Source organism: Choloepus didactylus, chromosome 1 (assembly GCF_015220235.1).
Source record: "Choloepus didactylus isolate mChoDid1 chromosome 1, mChoDid1.pri, whole genome shotgun sequence".
Classification (NCBI taxonomy): Eukaryota; Metazoa; Chordata; class Mammalia; order Pilosa; family Megalonychidae; genus Choloepus; species Choloepus didactylus.
The window spans coordinates 58,301,706-58,324,888 of record NC_051307.1 but is presented as its reverse complement, the minus strand read 5'-3'; the positions used below and the strand labels follow the sequence as shown (position 1 = coordinate 58,324,888).

Sequence of the window (23,183 nt, the reverse complement as noted above, 5' to 3'; positions counted from 1 at the left end):
TGTATCTTTATCTGGCTTTGGTATTAGGGTAATGTTGGCTACATAGAATGGGGCAGGTAGTTTCCCTCCTTTTCAATTTTTTGTTAGAATGAGAGCATGATTGGTATTAATTCTTCTTGGAATGACTGGTAGAATTCACCTGTGAAACCATCTGGTCCTGGACTTTTATTTATTGGGAGGTTCTTGATAACCATTTCAGTCTCTTTACTTGCAATTGGTTTGCTGAGGTCTTCTATTTCTTCTAGAGTCACTGTAGGTTATTCATGTTTATTTATGAAATTGTCTGTTTCATCTAAGTGGACTAGCTTTTTGGCATACCGTTGTTCATGGTATCCTCTTATGATCTTTTTTATTTCTGTGGGGTCAGTAGTGTTGCCCCCCTTCTCATTTCTGATTGCATCTTCTCTTTTTGTCTAGCTAGGGGTTTGTCAACTGAATTTCTCAAAGAACCAACTTTTGGTTTTATTGATTTTATTTTTTTTTATTCTCAATATCATTTATTTCTGCTCAAATCTTTGCTATTTCTTTCCTTCCGATTGTTTTGGGATTAATTTGCTGTTCTTTTTCTAGTTCCTCCAGGTGTGCAGTTAGTTCAATTTTAACTCTTTCTTCTTTTTTAATGTAGGCATTTAGGGTATAAATATCCCTTTCAGCACTGATTTCACTGCATCCCGTAAGTTTTGATATGTCATGTTTTGTTTTCATTCACCTCAAGATTTTAAGAGTGTGTTGTTAAACCTCCATATATTTGTGACTTTTCCATTTCTCTGCCTGTTATTGATTTCCAGTTTCATTCCATCAAGATCACAGAAAGTGTATTGTATAATTTCAATCTTTTTAAATTTATTGAGACCTGTTTTGTAACTTAGCATGTGGTCTATCCTGGAGAATGATCCATGTACACTTGAGAAGAATGTGTATCCTGCTGTTTGGGTGTGCAATGTTCGTATATGGCTGTTAGGTCTAGTTCATTTATCTTATTATTCACATTCTCTGTTTCCTTATTGATCCTCTGTCTAGATGTTGTATCTATTAATGAAAGCGGTGTATTGAAGTCTCCAACCTTATCGTAGAGATATCTGTTTCTCCCTTCAGTGTTATCAGTGTTTGCCTGATGTATTTGGGAGCACCCTGGTTAGGTACATAAGTATTTATTATTATTATTTCTTCTTGGTGGATTGCCTCTTTTATTAATATATAGTGTCCATCTTTGTCTCTAATGGCAGCTTTTGACTTAGTCTGTTTTTGCCAATATTCGTAGATCTTTTTTGGATACTGTTTGTGTGGATTATCTTTTTCCATCCTTTCAAATCTGCTCTTGTACACCTCTAGTGTATTTTTAATCTCTTCTGTTGTGCCTTTTATCACTGTAATTTCTATTATGTTTCTTTTTATACTTTCAAATTCTTCTTTATGCTCACACATTGTCTTCTGAATATCCTTTATCTCTTCATGCATATTTTTCTTCATGTTCTTGAGTTGATTTAGGAGACTTGTTTGAACATCTTTGATTAGTTGTTCCAATTTCTGAGTCTCCTCTGAAGTTTTAGTTTGTTCCCTTGACTGAGCCATATCTTTCTGTTCTTTAGAATGGCTTGTAATTTTTTCCTGATATCTAGGCATCTGATTATCTTGATGAGTTAACTTTGAAGGTCCATTTCTCCCTCTTTTCTGAGGTTTTACTGTTGATTGGCATTGTGTTAAGGCTCTTCTTTGACACTTGGTTCAACTAGACCTTTAGAATTGCCTGTGTTGAACTTTTCAGATTTTCACAGCTCTTCTTCATCTGATTCTTACCCTGGATATGAGGTCCAGTTTTTAAAATTATACTTGCTGTGCAATTGTTTCACCTCCCAGAGAGAGCTTCCTTTCCTCTGTTCCTTCTCAGGAATCTTGATCTGTTTATTTCTGTACAGACTCTTCTCTCCCGCTTCTATGATTTGTTTAAATTCTCTCCATCACTCAGTGCCCCCATTTTCCTCATACTTTTTAGTTCTGGGACCTTTCCTATCTTACAGCAACTCAGATTAACCCACTTCTTAATTTTTTTCCTGTGTTCAGTTTCTTCCACTTTAGGGTACTTTGCCCTGGGGAGCCAGATGGGGTCAATCCAGAAACATGGGTCACTTCAGAATAGTCCGTTTTTCCTTTAGGTGTCTAACTGGATCCAGTGAGGGCCCAAAAGTTCTTACCAGCCTTTCAGTCGCAGTCTCCCACACCTCACCCTGGGGCCCTTTGTATGCAGTACTTTGTAGGAGCTTGTGTTCTGCCCTGGGTCTCTGCAGACGTAGGTCCCTCTGTTTAGATATGTGTGGAGTTCTAACTCACTGCTGTGAGTCTACTGGCTCAGTCTACGATGGGAGGGAGCTGGGCCATGCTGCCTCTGTGTGACTCCCAAGTTGGTGGACTGAGTGAAGGGGAGGGAAATACAGACGGACCACCATATGGTGCAAAACTCTCCTACCTGAGGTTTTTCTGTTTCTTCCATTCAGCGTTTGTCAAGTCCTTCTCCAACCTCTACCATTCTCCAGAGTTCTAAGCAAGTGGGGTTAGTCCTTTTATATGCTAAAGCTCTGGGGTAGTTTTTTCAGGGATGTCTTATTTCACCATGTTGATGACATCACCCTAAAACTCTGTAGCCATAATTTTGAATTTCTTTTCTTATACAGGGCTCCCAAAATTGTAAAATTGCAGGTCCCACACAGCCTAGATCCACCTTCTGACTGATACCCTAAATGAAACAGCGATACTACTAGGCAGGCCAGGTTCACCACTGTATTCTGCATGAAAATGAGTATCCCAGAGCAAACAGCTCTTAAAAATACAAGATGCCAAATTAAAATACAAGAAAACAGTCCATCAGTCACTGGCTTTACCAAAGTTAATGATTTAATCAGGTTTCTCCTGAAAGGAAAGTGGGCTCAACCAGTTAAGGTCAGTGACCACACAGTGGCCCCTCTCACAAAGGGCTCTTCCCCCAGACCACTGCATATTACTACATATTGGATATGATCCATAGTTTTCTCTTATTTAAACTCTTACTTATTACACTGAAACACAGTAAGAGCACCATCAGGCCAAAACACAACAGCAGTGGAGGAATGAAAAAACAAAACAAAACAAAAACAAAAACCTGTGCAACTCCATCCTAAAATGGTGATTTAACCAGTCCAAGCCTTCCTCCATACTTACAGTCCACTTTTTACCCATACAGACTGGGTATAGAAGTGCAGGTCCTTGTTCAGAACAGAGTTCACAGCCTCTTCTAGATGTAACTCTCTTCCCTCACAATGTTCCAAGGCAAAAAGGCTGATGGAGGGTTCTTCAAAAATCTGACAGCATAAAAAAAGAGAAAGCATCACCATATGGGGCAGCCATAGCTCAGTGACATTCCAGTCAGGGTGCAAGGATGCCTGAGTCCCCTGTGTTCCCTTACAGTTAAAACTGTCCTGGTGAAATTAGATTCAATGAATAATTTTTATTTACTTTTTTTTTGTAAATTAAAATTGAATTTATCAGAAAAGAAGTCTGTGCTATGAAAGAGACCACACATTGGTCCTGCCAGTGCTGACAACAGAATAAACACGGAATGAAATCAGAATGGAATGGCACTCATTTCAGATGACATCACAAGAGCATCACTGAAAATGCAAGAATTTATGGTTCTAGACTCTTAAAAATATTCCTAGGGCACAGAAAAAGGCATTTATAATTTTTTTTTTCAAATAGCCAGAACGTACAGAGGCAGGCAGGAGTGACTTCTGCATTAAAAGTGGGGACTCCCCTGTCCTTCATGTCAGACAAGAATAGAATCCATATTGTTCTTTTTCATTCATTAGTATATGTAAGACACCATGCTAGGATACTTGAGAGAATGAGCAATCAAAACAAAGCACCATCCTTGTACTTGGGACATTATCAACTGGTAGCTAAATTAGGAGAGCTGCACAGATATTGTAATGTGTTCCAGGGTAGGAAAAGATATGTACCATGAGTGTACTCAATGGAAGTGTAAAAGTGTAGATTATTTTTAGCAGAAGGGAGCAGGAATCAAGGAAGTTCCATGGATACAGTGGCATGTGAGCTCAGTCTTGAGGGATGCAATGGTTTTGGAGAGGCAGAGACAGAACAGAGTGAAGGCACTCAGTGCAAAAGAAGGAAGAGAGAAATGCATGGGTCATGTTTGGGGAACAGCAAGTAAACCCAGTGAGCAAGAATCCAGAGTCTAATCGAAAACAGTTTCAAGTGCTTACTCAGCTTGTTGCTATGCATTGAGTTGCCTGCTTCCCCTCCTACACTGATAGGTCAGCGACTGATTATTGCCAATGGGGAGTCCTTGAAGATTTTTGAACTGGAGACCAAGATTGGGCTGAAGTATCTGTTACTTTGTACATGAGAAGCAGAGCAGTAGCAGCAGGAACCCCAGATGGTCAAAACACAGTACAGTAATTAAAGAAAAAAACGAAAAAAAAACCACACAACCACAATGGCTCTCATAATTGACCCTGTAGATATACATGTATATGGGGAAAATGACTTAGGAAAGAGTTATTCCTTCCAGCATCACTGAAAGCTGTTTGGAATAGCAAAGGATGGGAAATGACAATGTCCATCAAGAGGGGATATTATGGTGCATTCTTAATAGCTGTAAAAAAGAAGGAAGGTTGTTTATGGAAAGATATTCAAGATACATTCTTTAATGGCACATACAGGTAAAAAACTGTAAAATAGTGCATTTCCTATGCTATCATTTACATGGAAAAGAGAAAATTTATGCAGAGTCATATGCAAACACACACACGCTTATATATTCATTTTAAAAATTATAAAAAAATGAATATCAAACTAGTAACCATGGTTACCTGTCAGGAGGATGAGATCTGAGAAGATAAGAGGCATGAGTAGGAGTAAAGTTTTTCACTGAGTGCCTTTGGTACTTTTAATTTTTTGAGCCATGGTAATATATTATTTATTCAAAATTTTAAATGGTTAATTATTATGCACATGCATATGTGTGTGCAGGTGTGTTTTAACTTACCTTCAGTAAATTTATGTAGCAACATATGAGTGAAGAACAGAGAAAATGGAAGTAAAGGGTCCAGTATATTGGTGGAATATTCCAGGCCAAAGAAAAAGAGAACTGCACCTAAAAAGGGGACGGGGGTGTGGTGGGGGGAAGAGGCAATTGGGATTGGGGAATAGGGATGGCCAGGAAAGCCATCACAGTGATAAAACAGACATAAGGCAAATGAATGGAATGAGAAAATAATGTGAAAATATATGGAAGACAGAACTGCACTGGTAAAGAAAGAAGGATGGTGATGAAAAATAGGCCTGGGAGGATGACTGAAAACATGAAGTAGGAGAGGAGAGACAAAAGAGAAAACATTATGGAAGTAAAGGGGAAAGAAAATTATAAAGAAGAGTTGTTCCACAGTATCACACACTTCCCCAATGTTGACGAAGAGAGTGACTTGAGATGAGGATGTTGGGTTTGGCAATCACAAGGCATCTGGTGACCTTTAAAAGTGCTGTTTCACAAGTTAGGGTGGTCACTGCCCAGATATCCCTGAAGACTGAGACACTGATCACACAAGAGAAAGAAGTAGTAACAGACAAGGGAGGATTTAACGAAGGGCTATGAATACTGATTCTTTATATAAATATATATATATTTTTAAAGTCTCTAGTATATTAGAACAGCTAGAAGGAAATAACTAAAATGGTGGAACTGTAACCCATAACATTATTTGAAATTTGCTCTATAACTACTTGTTAAATTGTACTTTGAAAGTTTATCACTTTTCTGTATAGTATTTCACAATAAAAAAATGTTTAAAAAATTAAAAAAATTGATTTAAAAAACGTGCTGTTTCAGTGGTATATTGGAGATGACGGGTGGAATCTAGGCTATAAAGGCTAAGGAGTAAGTGGTGAAAAATTGATGTACAGACTGGTTTTTAGATTAGTTTGGTGAAGAGAAAGAGGGAAATGGAGTAGTGGCCCATGACAGAATCATGGTGGAAGGAGCATGTTTGTAGGCAAAGACGGAGGTGATAAAGGAAGAAAAGGAAACTGAAGATGCAAGGCAAGAGGGATGGTCCTAGGGAAGGAGTTAAGGGTCTGACCACTGCTTCTCTCCAGTTCAGAACCTCTGGCTGGAATAAGTCCATGGGGGAAAGATCACTTCAGAAAGGACAAACTACACTTCCTCTGAAATAAGAGGCACGATAGGAAAAGGATGCCAAGAAACACCCAGGTACAGCATATGCAAATGTGTAATTTTCTCTTTACGTTTTGTGGCAAAGGTGACCTGTTGATCAAGAAGGTCTGAAGGGCTGTGCAATAGAACTTTCTGCAGTGATGGAAAGGGTCTATGTTTGCACACTCCAGTATGGTAGCCACAAGCCACACGTGGCTGCCAAGCACTTGGTATGTGGCTAGTGTGACCAAGGGACTGATTTAATTGTATTTGATTTTAATTTATTTACATTTAAATAACCATATGTGGCTAGTGCTGTGGTACTGGATAGTGCAGCTCTATGGATGAGAGGATACTGGAAAAGAAAAATCCAGAAATAAACCTCTGACTTCACTGTTGGACTGTTTTTCAACATCTGCACCCTCAACCTCTTTAGAAAGCATTTCAATGTATCTCTTTACACTTCTACTTGTTGAGTTACTGATTAGTGAGGAAGGGCAGAGGTGCCAGACAGCCAAGAGCCTGGAGAGGGCTCACAGTCAACAATCAGAACTTTCCCACTATAAGTTTACTACAGTTAAGCAATTGGTGGTCAGACGACTGAACTGTTCTAAATCCCATTATGGGTAGGCTGTTTGAATGTTAAGCATTATTCTAAGAGAAGTAAGACCTGTGCACATTTTTTCTTTTCCTTCCGCAGAAATGCCCACACAGATCTGTAATTTGACATTATGACTCAAAACTCCATCTAATTCACATACTTGATCTAGCATTTTTAAATCCAGGGATCTAACAATCAAAAGTTTTTTACAGAGGGACCACAGAAGTTGTTTAAAATTCCATACACTTAAAAAAAAAAACATGAAACTGACTCCCAGGGTTGTAAATCTCCCTGGCAACGCAGGATATGACTCCCAGGGATGAATCTGGACCTGGCATCATGGGACTGAGAATATCTTCATGACCAAAAGGGGGATGTAAAATGAAACGAAATAAAGCTTCAGTGGCTGAGAGATTTCAAATGGAGTCGAGAGGTCACTCTGGTGGACATACTTAACGCACTATATAGTTAACACTTTTTTAGGTTTTAATGTACTAGAATAGCCAGAAGTAAATACCTGAAACTATCAAACTTCAACCCAGTAGCCTGGACTCTTGAAGACAATTGTATAACAATGTAGATTACAAGGGATGAGAGTGTGATTGTGAAAACCTTGTGGATCACACTTTATCCAGTGTATGGATGGATGAGTAGAAAAATGGGAACAAAAACTAGATGAAAAATAGGGTGGGAAGGGAGGGATGATTTGGGTGTTCTTTTTTACTTTTATTTTTTATTCTTATTCTGTTTCTTTCTGGTGTAAGGAAAATGTTCAAAAATAGATTGGGGTGATGAATGAACCACTATATGATGGTACTGTGAACAGTTGATATACACCATGGATGACTGGTATGTGAATATATCTCAATAAAACTGAATTTTTTAAAAAAATTGAAGCAGGAGGATTGGAAAAAATGTAGAAAATGACTGAGCTAATATCTTTAAAAATTTAAGTTTATACAAATCAGTAAGAATACTCTCTGAGATCCAATAGATAAGTGGACAAAGGACATAAACCATAGCATTAACCGAAGAAGGAATATGACCAATAAACCAGGGAGGAAAAATATTCACCTTTCCATCAACAACAGCAACAGACAGACATCATATGATCCAATCTACTACACTTTTCATCTTAAGACCATCTATTGTTTCTAGCTTAAAGTCATTCCTCATTTAACTTGATTTTAATGGTTTTAATATATAAATATACTTAAATTTATAAATACACTTGATACATAAATATAATTAAAGGCTAGGAAGATTTGGAAGATCAATATAGTACAGCTGTGGGCAGGATGGTGGGGGGGGGTTGTTAATAACGAATCATTCAGAAATAAAAAGTGCTGAACAACTATTTTTAAATTGTATTTTTGACACATTTTCCAAACATTAAAGTAGAAAGAGATATGAACTATTAATAGTCTTCAAAACTGAGATGACACAGTAATCTGAACTTTCCAGTGACAATAGAAGCCACCAGAATTTAATTGCAATTCAAGCTCTACAAATGTATTGGCCTCAGTCCACATTAACTTAGAAGACAGCCAACCCCTCCCGGCCAAAGGATCTTCTTAGATGTCCTTAGCAACAGGACATTCCTGTGGGGTCAATTCTAAGCCATGCAAAGAGGATATGGTTTCTAAAAGCAGGATGTGGTAAGAAAGATAAAGAATACCTGAACAAATTGTATAAATGAAACTTTCAATTAGAACAAAAACCCCTTCTCCTCATCCCACCAACTAAAATATTTTAAATGATAATAATATTAATAATAACCAACATATATAGCACTTAATATGGGCCAGGCATTGTTCTAAGTTCTTTATCTATCAAGGGCCACAATCCGTTATCCATAGTTCTGACATCCTAAAAGCTCTGAAAACCCAAAATTTTTTCAGGCTCATTTAGTGACAAAATCTGACCTGGAAAAATCAGACACTGTTTATATTTACCCAGCTTTGTGTAACTGTGCATTAGATTCTGCTAGAGAAACAGGAATGTGCTTATTTATGCAGTCCAATCCAGGACCATGATGGTGTTTGGTTATGTATCGTATATGAGCCATACTATTTTTTTTTAAATTTGAAAAATTCCAAATCCCAAAACACACTCAAGTAAGAGATTGTGGAACTGTAGTCACTCGTTTAATCCTTCCCTCTGATGTAGGAACTATTATTATCCCCATTTTACAGATGAAGAACTGAGGTACAGGTCACACAGGCCGACATTTGAATCCAGGCCGTATGACTCTGGAGGGTGTCTTCTTAACCCTTACATTGTGGCTCTAAAACATTTTAATGTAGAATGTTCCAAAATGTAGAATATTTATTTCTGATTGGCAGCCGTAATATTATATAAAGCACTTGCTTTTATCTTGTTCAGTTGGTCAGAATCTATGACTCCTATGGTAGCCTACCCCACTGGCTTATTAACAAATTTGTCTACCACCTGAATTTGAAGCTCTGAGACCCTAGTACAATTACTCTGCTAGAAGGGCTACATTTGTATCAACATGCCACCAATATAATTGGATAAATTTTTAAATTTAAGTAACTACTAGCTTTTAACCTTCTTTAACTGAATGGACTTGTCTTTGGCATTGTATAGTTTTTCATCTTTCAAATCACCACTTCTATGAAAAAGGTGTTGATAATACTTCCGAGTTATATTAATTCGTTAGGACTCTAAATAAAACACATAATTTTATTTTCACATTATTTAGCTATCGGCCACTGAAAATAGCCATATCTTTACAGCCCAATGTAACTTCACCCCAACCTTTGCCAAATGAACCAAGACTAAAAAACTAAGTACAACTGGACTGAATTACAGGAAATCAACCAAAATGTATATTGCAAATACCATTTAGTTCCAAAGAAATCTCAAACAGTGTGCTGGCAAAAAACTATTTGAAATGATAACAATTTAATAGAAGGCTCATAAATCCTGAGTAAGACTCAAATTGGGTATCTTCTAGGGTTAGTCTTTTTAAAACAAAATGATATAATACTTTCAATTTCTCAAGTTGGTGCACAAGAAATATTATTTAATTACTGTCTATCAGATGTGTGGTGGTTTAAAGCTGTTTGAACCCCAGAAAAACATGTTCTTCAATTTAATCCATTCCTGTGGGTATGAACCCATTGTAAGTAGGACACTTTGATGAGGTTACTTCAGTTACGGTATACTCCAGCCCAATGAGGATGGGCCTTAATCCTATTACTGGAGTCTGGGTCTTAATCCTATTACTGGAGTCTTTTATAAGTGGAATGAAATTTAGACACAGAGAGATAAACTAATGAGGAAGTAGCCAGAGGCTGAAATCAATGGAACTCAGAAAAGAAGGGAGGGAGACATCACTGCCTACCTTGCTGTGTGACAAACTAAGAACCAAGGATTGCTAGTAGCCAGCCCCAGAATGCCACAGTCTTTGGGGAGAAAGCACTGCCTTGATTTGGACTTTCTTTTAGCCTCAAAACCACAGGCTAATAAATTCCCATTGTTTAACTCAACCCATTTTGCGGTATTTGCTTGAGCAAACTAGGAATCTAAAACACAGCTGTTATATTATTGAATGCTTATCATGCGATAGAGACTTCACCAGTTCGTTTAATCCTCATATTTAATTACACGAAAGTTGAGGTTTACAGTGGTAAGAAGCATGCCCAGGTTACTCAGCTAACAACTAATGGTGGAGTTTGGATTTGAACCTGGGTCTGTCAGATGACCAAATCAAACTCTTCATCAGTAAACTATAATCTTTCCCATAAAGCTGCTTTCATTTGGCTTAGAAAATCAGTTTCATTGTAGACCTACCTTTTTTACTGGCCTTCATGATTTTTTCTTTAAAAAAATTATAAAATGCTTAAAAAAAGAATATCATAGATGACTATGTGTCCAATACCCAGTATTAATACATTTTAACTTTACACTTGTTTCAAATGTTTTAAATAAATCAAACATAACAGATACAGCTGAATTTCAATCCTCTTTCCCTAGCTGTAACCACTATGCTGAAGTTGCCAATTCTTCCAGCTCATGTTTTATGCTTTCACTTCATTGGCCTGTATCCTTTGTTTCTAAAATTTACAAATATGTATTGCTACTGTAGCATCCTTTAGTGAACTGCTTTCCTTGCCTATTTTGTTCTAAATTTGACAATGTTCACATGTAGCTTGCTTTCATTCATTGTAACTACTATATTTTGTTCCCTTAAATGAATGTGTTGTGATTTGTTTTATCCATCAATGCTGCAACAAAGTATCCTTACTACTCCACCCACCTGCTTAACTCGAACAGAGCAAAAGAAATAGAAATAGAGTTGCTGGGTCATAGGCACAAGCATCTTGAGCTCTATGTGTCTTTCTCAACTGACACTCCTCCCAATAGCAATGAAGAGCACTCCCACTTCTCCATGACTGAACCAAACCTTGATACTGTCAGATTTTTAAATGTTTGTATCTAAAGTAAATGTTACCTCGTTATTGTTTTAATTTGCATTTCTTCAAGCACTAATAAGGTTTAATATCCTTTGTATGTCCTTGGTCCTTTTCCCCTCTTCCATGCACTGCCCATTTATATACTTAGCCAATTTTTGAAATGGGTTTTTCTTTTGTCTTAATTGATCTAAAAGATTTCCTAAACTGTTGCAGGTTATAAGGGCTACAAATATATTCCCTCAGTCTGCGGCTTGCTATTGTAGGCTAAGTAAATGCCCCACCTTCAAAGTTGTCCACATCTTAACCTCAAGACCTGTGTATATGTTATCTTACATGGTAAGAGGGACTTTGCAGATGTGATTAAGTAAAAGATCTTGAGATGGGGAGATTATCCTGGATTATCCAGGTGGACCCAATGTAATCACAAGTGTCCTTTTAAGAGGCAGGCAGGAGGGTCAGAAATGGAAGAGAGAGCAGAGTTTGGAGTGATGCACTCTGAAGATGGAAGGGGGCCATGAGCCAAGAAATGCAAGCAGCCTCTAGAAGCTGGAAAAAAAAAAAAAAGTAATAATAAGGAAACAGAGTCTCCCCTAGAGCCTCCAGCAGGAATGCAGCCCTGCCGATATCTTGGTTTTAGCCCAGTCAGACCCATTTCAAACTTCTGACTTCCAGAACTGTAAGATCATACACTTTTCTGTTATGCCAAATTTGTGGTAATTTGTTACAGCAGCAATAGGAAACTAATACACTTGCCTTTTATATTTTTCATACTGGCTGTGTATTTGTTTTGCTTGCTAAACCCATTCTATTCTAGTATCATTAGGATAGTTAGCTATAGTCTAAAAAGCTTTAAAATTTGCTGTTCACATTAAGGTCATTAATCCAGCTGGAATTATTTTTGTATGTGAAATAAAATAGAATTCTAACTATCTTTTTCCATGTAAAGGGCCAACTAACTTTCTCAACACCATTTATTTTGCAGTCCATAATTGCCCCATTATAATTGCTATTTATCTTGTATCCAGCAACTTAAAACAATTACATATTAACTCTAATAATTTGTCTGTAGATGCTCTTGACAATTTTGTTTCTTCTGTTATGCCCTTTTGACATGATAAAACTGGCTAGGCCTCCAGGATGATGTTGAATAGAATTGTTAACAATAGAGACTTTTGTCTTCTTCCTGAATTTGAAGGTAAATGTTTCAAATGCTTCACTAGGAAGTGTGATGTTTGCTGTAGGTTTTTGTTGGTCTTCATTTTCAAAATGTACACAGTAGTTAATACCTTTAACTATATATGGATTCAAGTGAAAAATTTACTAGTAACCTAACTCTTCTGCACTGCACAAACTCATCACTTCCTTTCATTCAGCGGCTGGAGTTACCACTGACAAGGTCTTCCTCTATTTGTAGCTGTGTTCCTTATTCAGCACCCTTGCACAGAATGCATCACCATCTTGCCAATTCTCATTCTACTCTTAAGACCATTTATGTCATCAAAGTCATAATTTCATTTGACGTTTTTCTATGGCCTCTTGTTATAATGTTTCTTTTGCAATGCCTGTCTGTAGTTTCCAGGATTGGATTATTACTTCAAAGGAGGCCAAACTTCCCTGCCAAGCCTCCATGGAAACACTCAGAGAAGCAGTGAGTGGACTGCTGCTCCCATGGAAACTCAATAAAAGCAGGTTACCCCACACACTACTAGGCCAATGCTTAAATGCCTCATGGGATAGTCTGAACCTGGCAGCGACCACCTTCTTAGATCCATCAACAGTTGTTCACATACTCTGCTCTCATCTACATGTGCCCATCATTTGTTTTAGCAGGCAGTCTGGTTTTAAAACATTGCATCAATAGCTGGCAGGTGTAAATTATTACTAACTTCTTAATTTAGGTTTCTCACCCACCCCCAGCTTCTAAAGCTACTAATACAAAATTATTTTAAATGGGTAAAATACAAGCCCATGATAAGTCCAAAGTACAACCCCTCTTAAGGAAATGAAGTAGAAAAATGAACCCCATGTAAGTACTGCCTCTATTTTTTAGGCATGGGTTAATTAGTTTATTTATTCTACTTATTACTTAATGGACTCTTAATATCTTTATGGTGCTATGCGAAGTAGAGGGGACATAAGGGTGACTGAATTCAAAGGTACAATAAATATAGATACTGCTCTCAGCGACCTTACAGGTCCAATAGGTGTGATAAAAGGCAGTGTCTTGTGATGCTGAGAAAGAATGTTCAGCATAGATAAAAATCACTTCGAGAAATGAAGATCATTGAAGCCTTCGTAGAACTGAGGTACTTTTAATCGTAAAGGATTTGGATAGGGGAAAGAAAAAAGGACTTTCTAGGTTTCTATGCAAGCAAACCCACAAAATAGAGAAAGCTGAAGCAAGTTATGGGGCAGAGGTAGACAGGAACATGAATAATGAGCCTCTGGGCTTTCACTAAAAATTAACCTCTACTATTACTTTTTAAAGGAAGTCAGATCTGTTACAATGGCAGAGAGAAAAACATACACAAAATTACAAGAATTTCATCACCTCTCTTCATTTGTCCAAAATTTTGTAACAGAGAACACCTCTATAAATGTATAGATCTGTGGTAGATTGCATTTTTGTTCACATGTATCTATTCTGTCAAATGTATTTACTCTGTCAACTCCATAGCGGGGGCAGGGGGGGCATGGACAGCAGGCAAGGAGTGTCTTTCCCTGCCCCCCTGATGTCTGGCTTGGTCTTATGACTGGTTTTTGTCAACAGAATGAATGGACCCCATGATGCCACAACTGAGCAGAATCTTTACACATTTCATATGGCTGGGCTCAGCCTCTTCCTCAGCCCCCAAAGTCATGAAAATAGGCATGTCCCTGCTGTAGCTCCTCCTATTAGCCTGACTCCCAAGAAAATACACCTAAAACCAACTCAGCCCAGAATGGAGGCCAAATAAATAACCTACAGCTGCTAAATACAATGTGAGCAAAAATAAACATTTTTGTTGTAAGCCACTGACATTTTGGGTATTGTTATGCAGCATAATCTTGCAAACAGCAATACCCCATTTTATTCCCTCAGACCATATGAATCCTAAGGCTGGAGACATTCTTTTTGTGTCCAATTAGAAATATGCCCTAGATACTTACTTGCAACAGAACTGGAGGCTGTCAAAGATTTGAAAATATTCATTCCATCAGTTTCTTTACAGATGAGTTAATTGCAGACCAGATAAGTTAAATAATTTGCCCGAGGACACATCAGTGATAAGCAGAACTATAAACTATGTTCCCAACTCCTTTTGCCATAAAATGACTACAACACTGCAACTTATGCATCCATGGACCTCCACAATATAACATATGTCTACACAAATAGAAATTGGCCTGGAGCAAACTGTTATTTGCAAAACATACTGAGCTTGAATGCTGATGAAGTCTTAAGACACCTCAATATTATACCATTATGGCACTCAAGCACTAAATCTTGGCATGTCTTGGAATGCCAAATGCAGGCAACACCCTCAGAATTCTGCAAATAATAAAAGCAAATCAAGGGATTAGCTCATATATATGTAAATGCAAAGTCAACTTAACTGCAGAGAAACATTTCCTGGCACACAACTGGAATGCGGCATAGTGATATTAACAAATCTATAGACAAATCTATAGAAAAAGGTATATAAATCCCTAAATAAGAATACAATGGGGGAGAAAGGGACCGAAAAAGGAATCAGATAGGTAGAATATGTACTATACCTAGCACTGTCCTGGAAAAGGAGACACAGAATCTGTAGGATGTGAGCAATTGGGACCTTGAAAGATGGGAGCAGCCTCTATGTGGGGAGTGTTAGACTAGGTAAGTTAATCTCAAGGCCATCTACCTCATTTTACTCCAATCTCATGCTCAAAAAAATAATCTTCTGATGACTAATTCAGTTTCCTATGTTCTTGAAGAGAGGCAGAAAGATGCCCAGGACAGAATTCACAAGCATTCCAATCACTGGAAAATAACATTGCTCCACCTCCTACAAATTATTAATTGACCTCCTGGTTTATATATCATTCTTACTAGGTCTGCTCAACCCAGGGTTGATAAAGCTATGCTACCTTGTGAAGCCTCTTCATGGTCAAGCTACAGGTCTTTGATGGGATGCCCAACCTCACCTCACACTCCTTCCATCTTAACACCAATGCAACTGCCCAAACATGTCTTCAACAAAGAAAGACCTTTCAGAGATTTAAAACATACCATGTAAAGGCATTAAGAAAACTAATGTGTTGCCCTTATTTAAGCTGAATATACTCTATATCTTGGAGTAAAAAGGCCATACTCCCAAGTCCTTCCCAAGAGGCACCTTTGCCTACACTGCCTGGATTCTACAAGACCAAAACATGCACAAGCAAATGTACGTCACAGCTTACATAAAACCAATTCTTTTTCTACGTGTCTGCCCTCCCAATTTTAATTATTCATTTTATGTTTCATGAATGTAAAAGAATTGTAACTTTTCAAAGAAAAACAGTAATTTTCATTAATTTTGAGTTTGAATGTTTCTAAAATGACTTCTCTAGAAATTTAATTGGTTTAGCCCATTGGATTAGGGGTTCTGCAAACTACTTTCAATATGGTACTTTTGTATTTAGAACTACATATTTTTCTTTTAGGGTTAATACCAAATAAGTACCTATCTGCTGATCTGACCACTGAGAATTGCTAAGAGAATTTCCTTCCCTGTAAATGCCTACTACTTTCCAACGTCTTCTACACCCTTATCCATACCTGGAGAGATTGACAATCCCACATCGTTTTTACCCATTTTCCTCCAAGGGACAGGTGACATCAGTACCCATTTACTCTTTCCAAGTTAGTATCTAAGAGGCTACTGAGAGACCCCAAGGACTCTATTTCTATTCTTGCTCTTCACCCAAGACTTTATTCTTAGCCAGATACCAAGAACACTCTCTCCAGGAATGCCTTGTGATATAAGACTACATTGCTGAGGTTGAGATCAAAGATGCTGAGGATGGTCAATATACCTAGAATCAGCTTTGGCCAAAAGGAAGCCCTACATTCCCACTACTATGTAGGGCTTCTCTTTAGCACTATGCAAATCTCAACTTGGACTACACATATCCCTAGGGTATCATCACAACCAGACAACTTAAAAATATTGCAGATCCTTGTGACTTTCTATGAACAGACCACACTGACCAGGAGCTGAAAACTGATGTTCCAGAGAAGCGATCTCATTTTGCTCACATTTAAAATTCTGAGGATTGGTTGGAAAGGAGAAACTACTTACACTTTAAATGTAGGCCTCCCAGGGGACCCACAGAATTCTGTGTACACTAGGCAGGAAAGCCCCATTTGCTTAAAACAAGATTGGAAATCAATACCAGTGGTGGTCCATGCCTTAAATTAACATTGTAAACCTGAGTAGTAGACAAAATGTCATCTGGCTTGTTACTGAATAGAATAATAAAATGATCAGGTTAATATTTTTATTAAGCAGTGGCAACAATAACAAGCGTGACAATAATAGCTAACATTTACGGAGTGTTTACCATATGTCAGGCATTTTACAAGCATCATCTGATTTAATATCCTAGTGGCTTTATAAAGTACTATTGCCTATTACAGATGAGGGAACTGAGTAATTTAGCCAATGTCCTCCAAACTGGTTTAAGTATCAAAATGGAATTCAAGCCCAGCCCTATATTACTGTAGTTCCTGAGGTCTGCACTCTTGCTCAAAAAAAAAATAAAAATAAAAGGAAGACATCAATCTTAAATTTGGCTTTGACTTTATAAACGAACTTCAATTTTATCAGCACCAAATATCAACAAGCAAATTATCAAAACTTTGTTATTTCCCTTTGTATCATTTCTTCCAATTTCACATTATAGTCTGTGGTAATTAAACTGGACAAGGAAAGAGTCTTAAAGATATGCACTCAACAAAGTACTTACATAGTCAATGGGCTTGAGGGATTTGACTCTAGATGTTGGGCAGCCACAGGAAGTAAGGTCAGCATAGAGGCCTTCTTCTAACACACACTGATTATCAGCAATATCCCCTTGGTAATACAGAAGCCAGCTGAAAAAACAAGCAGTAAGATATTCATCAAAATTCATTCATGATGTGGGACAGGGGCAAGGGTAAAAGGTAGAAGTCATGCTGCCGGCGAGTAGCAAGGACCCAGCATCAGTGTAAATGACAGCTACCACTATCATTTATTGTTTACCACGTGCAGCCACTAGGCTAGGTACTCTATGTGTATTACTTCACTGAACCTTCAATAATTCTATATGGTGGAAACGTACACTAATTTTTATTAGGCAACAAAACTAAGGCTTAGAAAGGTTAGGTGATTTTTCCAAGGTCCCCCCAAATATGAAATAATAAAGCTGAAATTTGAAATAAGACTACATATGTTTTAAACTAAAGACATTTCTTCATTTGTTGCCCTCAAATATAAAAACCTGGAATCAAAACCTAGTGACTATTAAGTACTGGAATAGATTAAAAGTTCTTTCGGGAAAAAAACAAAAACGTGCTTCCTTTTTTAATGATGAGCTTGCCTTCAGTCTGGTTTGGTATAGAAGCTAGACTCCTAGAATTATACAATAGCATATTAAATATGTCACCTGCACACCTGACTGCTAATGATGATCTTAAAAAACAAAACAAAAAAGCCTTTTAGAATATTCAATAGTGAATTATCTTCATCGCAGTACTCATCAAATGCTCAGTTAAGACCTGTCCTTTTGAAAAGGAGCCCAAGGAAGAAATTAGCTGGCTATTATTACTTTAGATTTGGTGCCTTTAAGTTCTAGCCCTATATTTTAAGTCCACTGGAACTGTACTCTACCTAGACCAGGGTAACTTCAGATATCTACATAAATGCTCTGGTGACATCATAATTTACTATCAGGTCTCTCTCTTATAAATGATTATGTAATAAGCACTTTATAGCCAATGTTTATCAATGGTTTGCAATGTGCCGGCATGGTGGTAAGCCCTTCAAGTGCATTATTTTATTTAGTCCTTATACCCTCTTTACAGATGAGGAAACTGAGATTCGGTGGGATGACACAATGTGCCTAAGGTTACATTAACCAGGAAGTGGTAGAACTGGGCTCAAATCCAGATCTCTTAAGCATTCCACCATCATTCTTCTATCTTTTATTAAACTGTAGTTGTACATTTCCTACATGAAGGGACATGGATAATTAATTTGTCCTAGACTTCAGTGCCAGCCAAAAACATTTTCCTCCAGAAAAACTTCAATGCTTCCTTTTATCAAAAAATACATCTTCCAAAATATTTTCTTTCATCTTAGCAGAGAAGAAATTCAGAGCCAAATAATAAGGACAAGTTTATTTCAGGTCTTCTCACTGAAGAGCTGCAGATAATCTTTTCTACTAACAGTGTCCTGTTCAATATGTTCTAATACTGTAAAACACTCATACCTTTATGGAAATAAGTACAAAAACATTAACAGAGTAGTTCACAGTAGTAAGAGCCATAGGAAATCTGAAGGAAAAAGAATGCTGTAAATTTGAGTTAATCAAGAGAGTTAACAGAGGAAGGGGTGGATTATACTGAAAGGACATATTTAGATTAGTATTGGGCAGGGGTCACAAATTTAACACCTGCAGGAGACCAGGTGGGTAATGTAAATGAATCAAATTCCATGTGAAAAAAAATTGGGAATTGTGGTGACTATGGTATGCTGGGGAGCACATGCCCCATCTACTCAACTGCAGCTAAATTATTGCCACCAGGGAATGCTTCCTCAGTAGCTACAAAGCTTCTGATTTTTAAAGATAAAGTGGAAAATAAGGTTCTTATGAGAAGTCTCCAAAAGTTAGGGAATGGCACCCAACTTTTTAGCATAGTGTACAGACCAAAGAAATTAAATCTGTTGGCTGGATTTAGCCTGAAATCTATAACCTTTGGTAGAGCAGGGGTTGGCCTGGGAGTCAAATTTTCCTCACTTCCTGTTTTCATTCAGCCCACAAGCTAAGACTGGTTTTTACAGTTAAATGGTTGAAGACATTAAAAGAAGAGTAATATTGCATGACATGTGAAAATTATATACAATTCAAATTTCAGTGTCCATAAATAATTTCATTGGAACACAGCTACACTCATCATTTATGTACCATCTCTGCCTGTTCTTGTGCTGCAACAGAGCTGAGTAGCATTCTGGCCCACAAAGCCAAACATATTTATTACCTTTAGACTCATTACAGAAAAATTTTTCTAACTCCTGGTACAAAGGGTAAGGATAAAAATGCATGATTGAGTAAGTGTTGGAAAAAGGGAGGGTAGAGGGACAGTATAGGGAGAACAAGAAGAAAGGATAGGGAAATGAGACTAGTTAATAGTAAAACCTGGAAAAAGAGGAGTTTGAACTTGATCTGACTGGTATTAGAGAGTGACTGTGGGATTTAAAGCAGAGTAATAAAAATACTAAACTGGATTTCAAGACAAATAACTGAGCTATGATTGGCTTGCGGTAAACAGTGGAAATAAGAAGACATGGGAGCAGGGACCAGTTAAGAGACTACTTTAAAGTTCCCACAAATGGAAAATAGGAGAATTAGTCTCTATTGGTTCAATGAGAAGGGAGGAGAACTGACAATGAATCTAAGATACCCTGAAGGAAGAATAGGGAGACTATGATGAATCTATCTACTAGGTAGATAATAGATACAAGGGAGAATGTATTTTAGCCCCAAGAATCAGTTATAATTTCATATACATGAGAACAAACCAGTATGTTGCTACAGTTGGAAAACACAGGATTTAAATTCTGAGTTTGACATTCATTGTGTCACATTGGGAAACCCTAACTCTGAATCTGAGATCTTCATCTGTGAAATGGGGATAATAAAGACTTAAAACAAATAGAAAGGTTAAAAAAAATAGCAGGAATATATTTATGTTGGCAAAAATAAGTTATTTTTTATAGCATTCTACTATGCTATGAAATAAACATACAACACAAACATTCTAAATATTTAGGGGAAAAACCTAAGATGATAACCATGAGAAAAAAAGCATCGAAACACTAACAAAGTTAGTGAATCAGCATCTTGTTTTTCTGTATTACACAATGGCCTAAAATACAAATTCAGCAAAGTTACTCTGGGCTAGCTGGCAGTCGACCAACGATAAAACAACAAAAAAGAAACATTCTAAAAATTCACAGTGTATGCAAATAAATAAGTCAAATCTCTGTGAAATAAAATGAAATTTAATTATTAAACAACAGCAGAAAACACTCACAAGCATACTTACCAACCCCGAAGAACTTTAAAAGAACATGGTGTGAATGAAGCCAAATCAGAAATTTCTTTTGTAAAATCTAAACATTCTCCTTGGAACCCTGGTTTACTGAATGCTTTGAGCTACAAAAACAATACAACAATAATTAAACAGAAAGAAAATTGTTTGAAATCATCATAATGGCAAGTGAAAACCTTAAGTGTAATTCATAAAAAATTTCAGTAACATATTAGAGTTATATTTTATCTATTACCAATGAATCCATGTTAACAATGATGACATTCTCCCTAAAACTCATATCTTTTTTCTTATATGTTGCCAGGACCCTCAGCACTCATTTACCATTTTCCTCCATCTCTTGCACCAGGTTCTGGGCACAAAGGCTCAGGAAACAATTCTACCTACATGAGTAATCTCAGTCTCCCTCTCCCCTAAAATGTGGTCCTTGTCCACTGAATCAAGTAATTATATTCCTAGACCACAAGCATAAAAATAAGAGGCAATTTCACATTAAGCATGAAGGAGGTATGGATTAGTATGGGGCTTGCTGGTGTGCCGTTCCTTTCTTCAAGTCTACCTGATCCGGAGTTAATAAAAGAGAGAAAGCGTTTGAGTGCGTGCCCATAAGTGAGCATGAGGGTGCCAGGGAGAGCACAGGAGCAGATGGTGAAGATGATAATAATGATGGGATTAGTATAAGATTTATGGTGAAGAAAGAAAGAAAGCTGTGTCATGTATTTCAGCTTACAGGTTTCAGTTTGCTGATAAGAATTCCTTAAAGGTACAGCTTACGGTTACATACGAGCACCTTTCTACTTTAGTCCTTTGGTCAAGAAAAATCCATGAAATCTCAGCTCTAATTCCTCTGGACCAGAGCTATACTAATCTGCAACTCCAGTGACCTTGGATCTATAATAGGTAAGAAAACATTAACAAGTCCTATAAATATTTCATAATACACTGGAGCCTTGCTATAACATGGTCCACAGGTCCACCCTGCACTGTACCTAAGATGCATCATAATGAACTGTCTGTGGCATGGCCCTTTTCTCTGCTCCCTCTCACCAAGAACAAGGCTTCTTTGCACATCTGATGTTTGCCTCTGGTCACCTTGCCAAGGGTCCTCTTACAGGCTGATGGTCTCTGAGTGCTGAAGAATTCCTTCTTAGCTATCTCATTCTGCTCAGACTTTGCTTGGTCTGACATTAAAGATCGGTTGAAACCAGGGAGGCAAGGGCACCAATTCTTCCTGACCAACTGTGTCTTACACAACATTAACTTCCCATTGTGAAACCCAGCTATATTTGGAGCATTAAAATGCTCCCCACCTTAAGAAGGGATGGGTCCAACAAGTTTCTAACATGGTCCTTCTAATGGGTACAGAGCGTAACAAGAAAAAAAGAAGTTCAAAATGAACACAACTCTGGAACAATTCCCTATACAAGAACACTTCTACATGTCAAGGGAAACAGCTCCCAAATTCCTTGTTTCTAAAAGCATCCATTTTGGGTAGCAGTTTCGTAGACTTTTTTTTTTTTTTAACTTAAAAGATTTATAAAACCTGAGGCTAAATAGTGAATCACTTTTAACTTCCAAAAATGTAGAATAATTTCTCCTACATGCAAGTATTATCTTGAGTTAATTCACAAAAAGAATCGGAAAAGCCACTTGAGAACAGAGACCACAGCTGTCTTGTTCATTACTTATATTCCCAGATCATTAAGATTTATACTTCAATGTTTCACCATGAAGCTATGAAATATCAAATCCTGGACAACTGACAATGTAAGAGAAACATATTTCAGGTGGTATATATTGTAGGCACCTCTAGTTTATAGTCTCAGTTTTCATATCCGGAAGAATTAAAATTCATATGTATAGACATATTTATGTATATAATCTGTCATAAAAATATTTTTATTTGATACATTAAAATCTTTGCCCAAACTAAAAAACTGGATTTAGTATTAATCTGTATTTGTTCTTACCTAGAAAATGATTATAGGTCACCCCAAATTAGACCAACCCCACAAAATGAACGCCTTATTTTGTGAACTTTTAAATGACTCCAAACAGAGCAGTTTTCATAATAATGCTCTGAAGATAGTACATATAGAAACTAATTCTGTGCTTACTAATTTAATAATGAAATTATGGTTCGCTGTCTACCTTGTTGAAATTAAATCCTCAGAAAAGCTAGCTGGATAAATTGCTGTGTTGGTTTCTTTTCCAGACTGAATAAATGCCTAAAACAACCCTGAAATGTTGCTTAGAACCTTGGCAAACAGATGGAAGGAGAGATGACTTTTTCAAACTACACCAATTCCTCCATGCCACAATGCCATGGCTGAAGCCCTACCTCTCCTCATCTCCCACCCCAGTGAACCATATGAAACAGGAAAAAAGAAAAAGAAAAAAAATATTCTAACCTCTGGTTTGCAAGGTGGCTTCATACATATACTGTCTTTTACCTTAGAATTACACTTTGAGGCAGAAATTATCACCACCTTATGATGAAGATTTTGCAGAAATGTGTCTTTTTACTGTGTCATTTTCATTTATTATACACATGATTAAAAAGTGGTACTAGATCTTTAATAAAGCTAAATTCTCAAGAATTTAATTACTGATCATAGA

The 23,183-nt window shown here is 37.2% G+C and overlaps 1 protein-coding gene across 3 annotated transcripts in view; it reads right to left on the bottom strand.

The window, feature by feature from the left end:
• CRYBG3 (crystallin beta-gamma domain containing 3) overlaps positions 1 to 23,183 on the bottom strand; it is a 131,073-nt gene that overhangs the window by 13,792 nt on the left and 94,098 nt on the right. For all 3 annotated transcript variants that reach the window (XM_037834058.1, XM_037834067.1, XM_037834077.1), the window contains 3 exons: positions 20,559 to 20,668; positions 17,219 to 17,345; positions 3,193 to 3,332 (listed from right to left, as the gene is read on the bottom strand). In XM_037834058.1, coding sequence (XP_037689986.1) covers positions 3,193 to 3,332; positions 17,219 to 17,345; positions 20,559 to 20,668 — 377 coding nt within the window. The remainder of the gene's footprint in view (positions 1 to 3,192; positions 3,333 to 17,218; positions 17,346 to 20,558; positions 20,669 to 23,183) is intronic.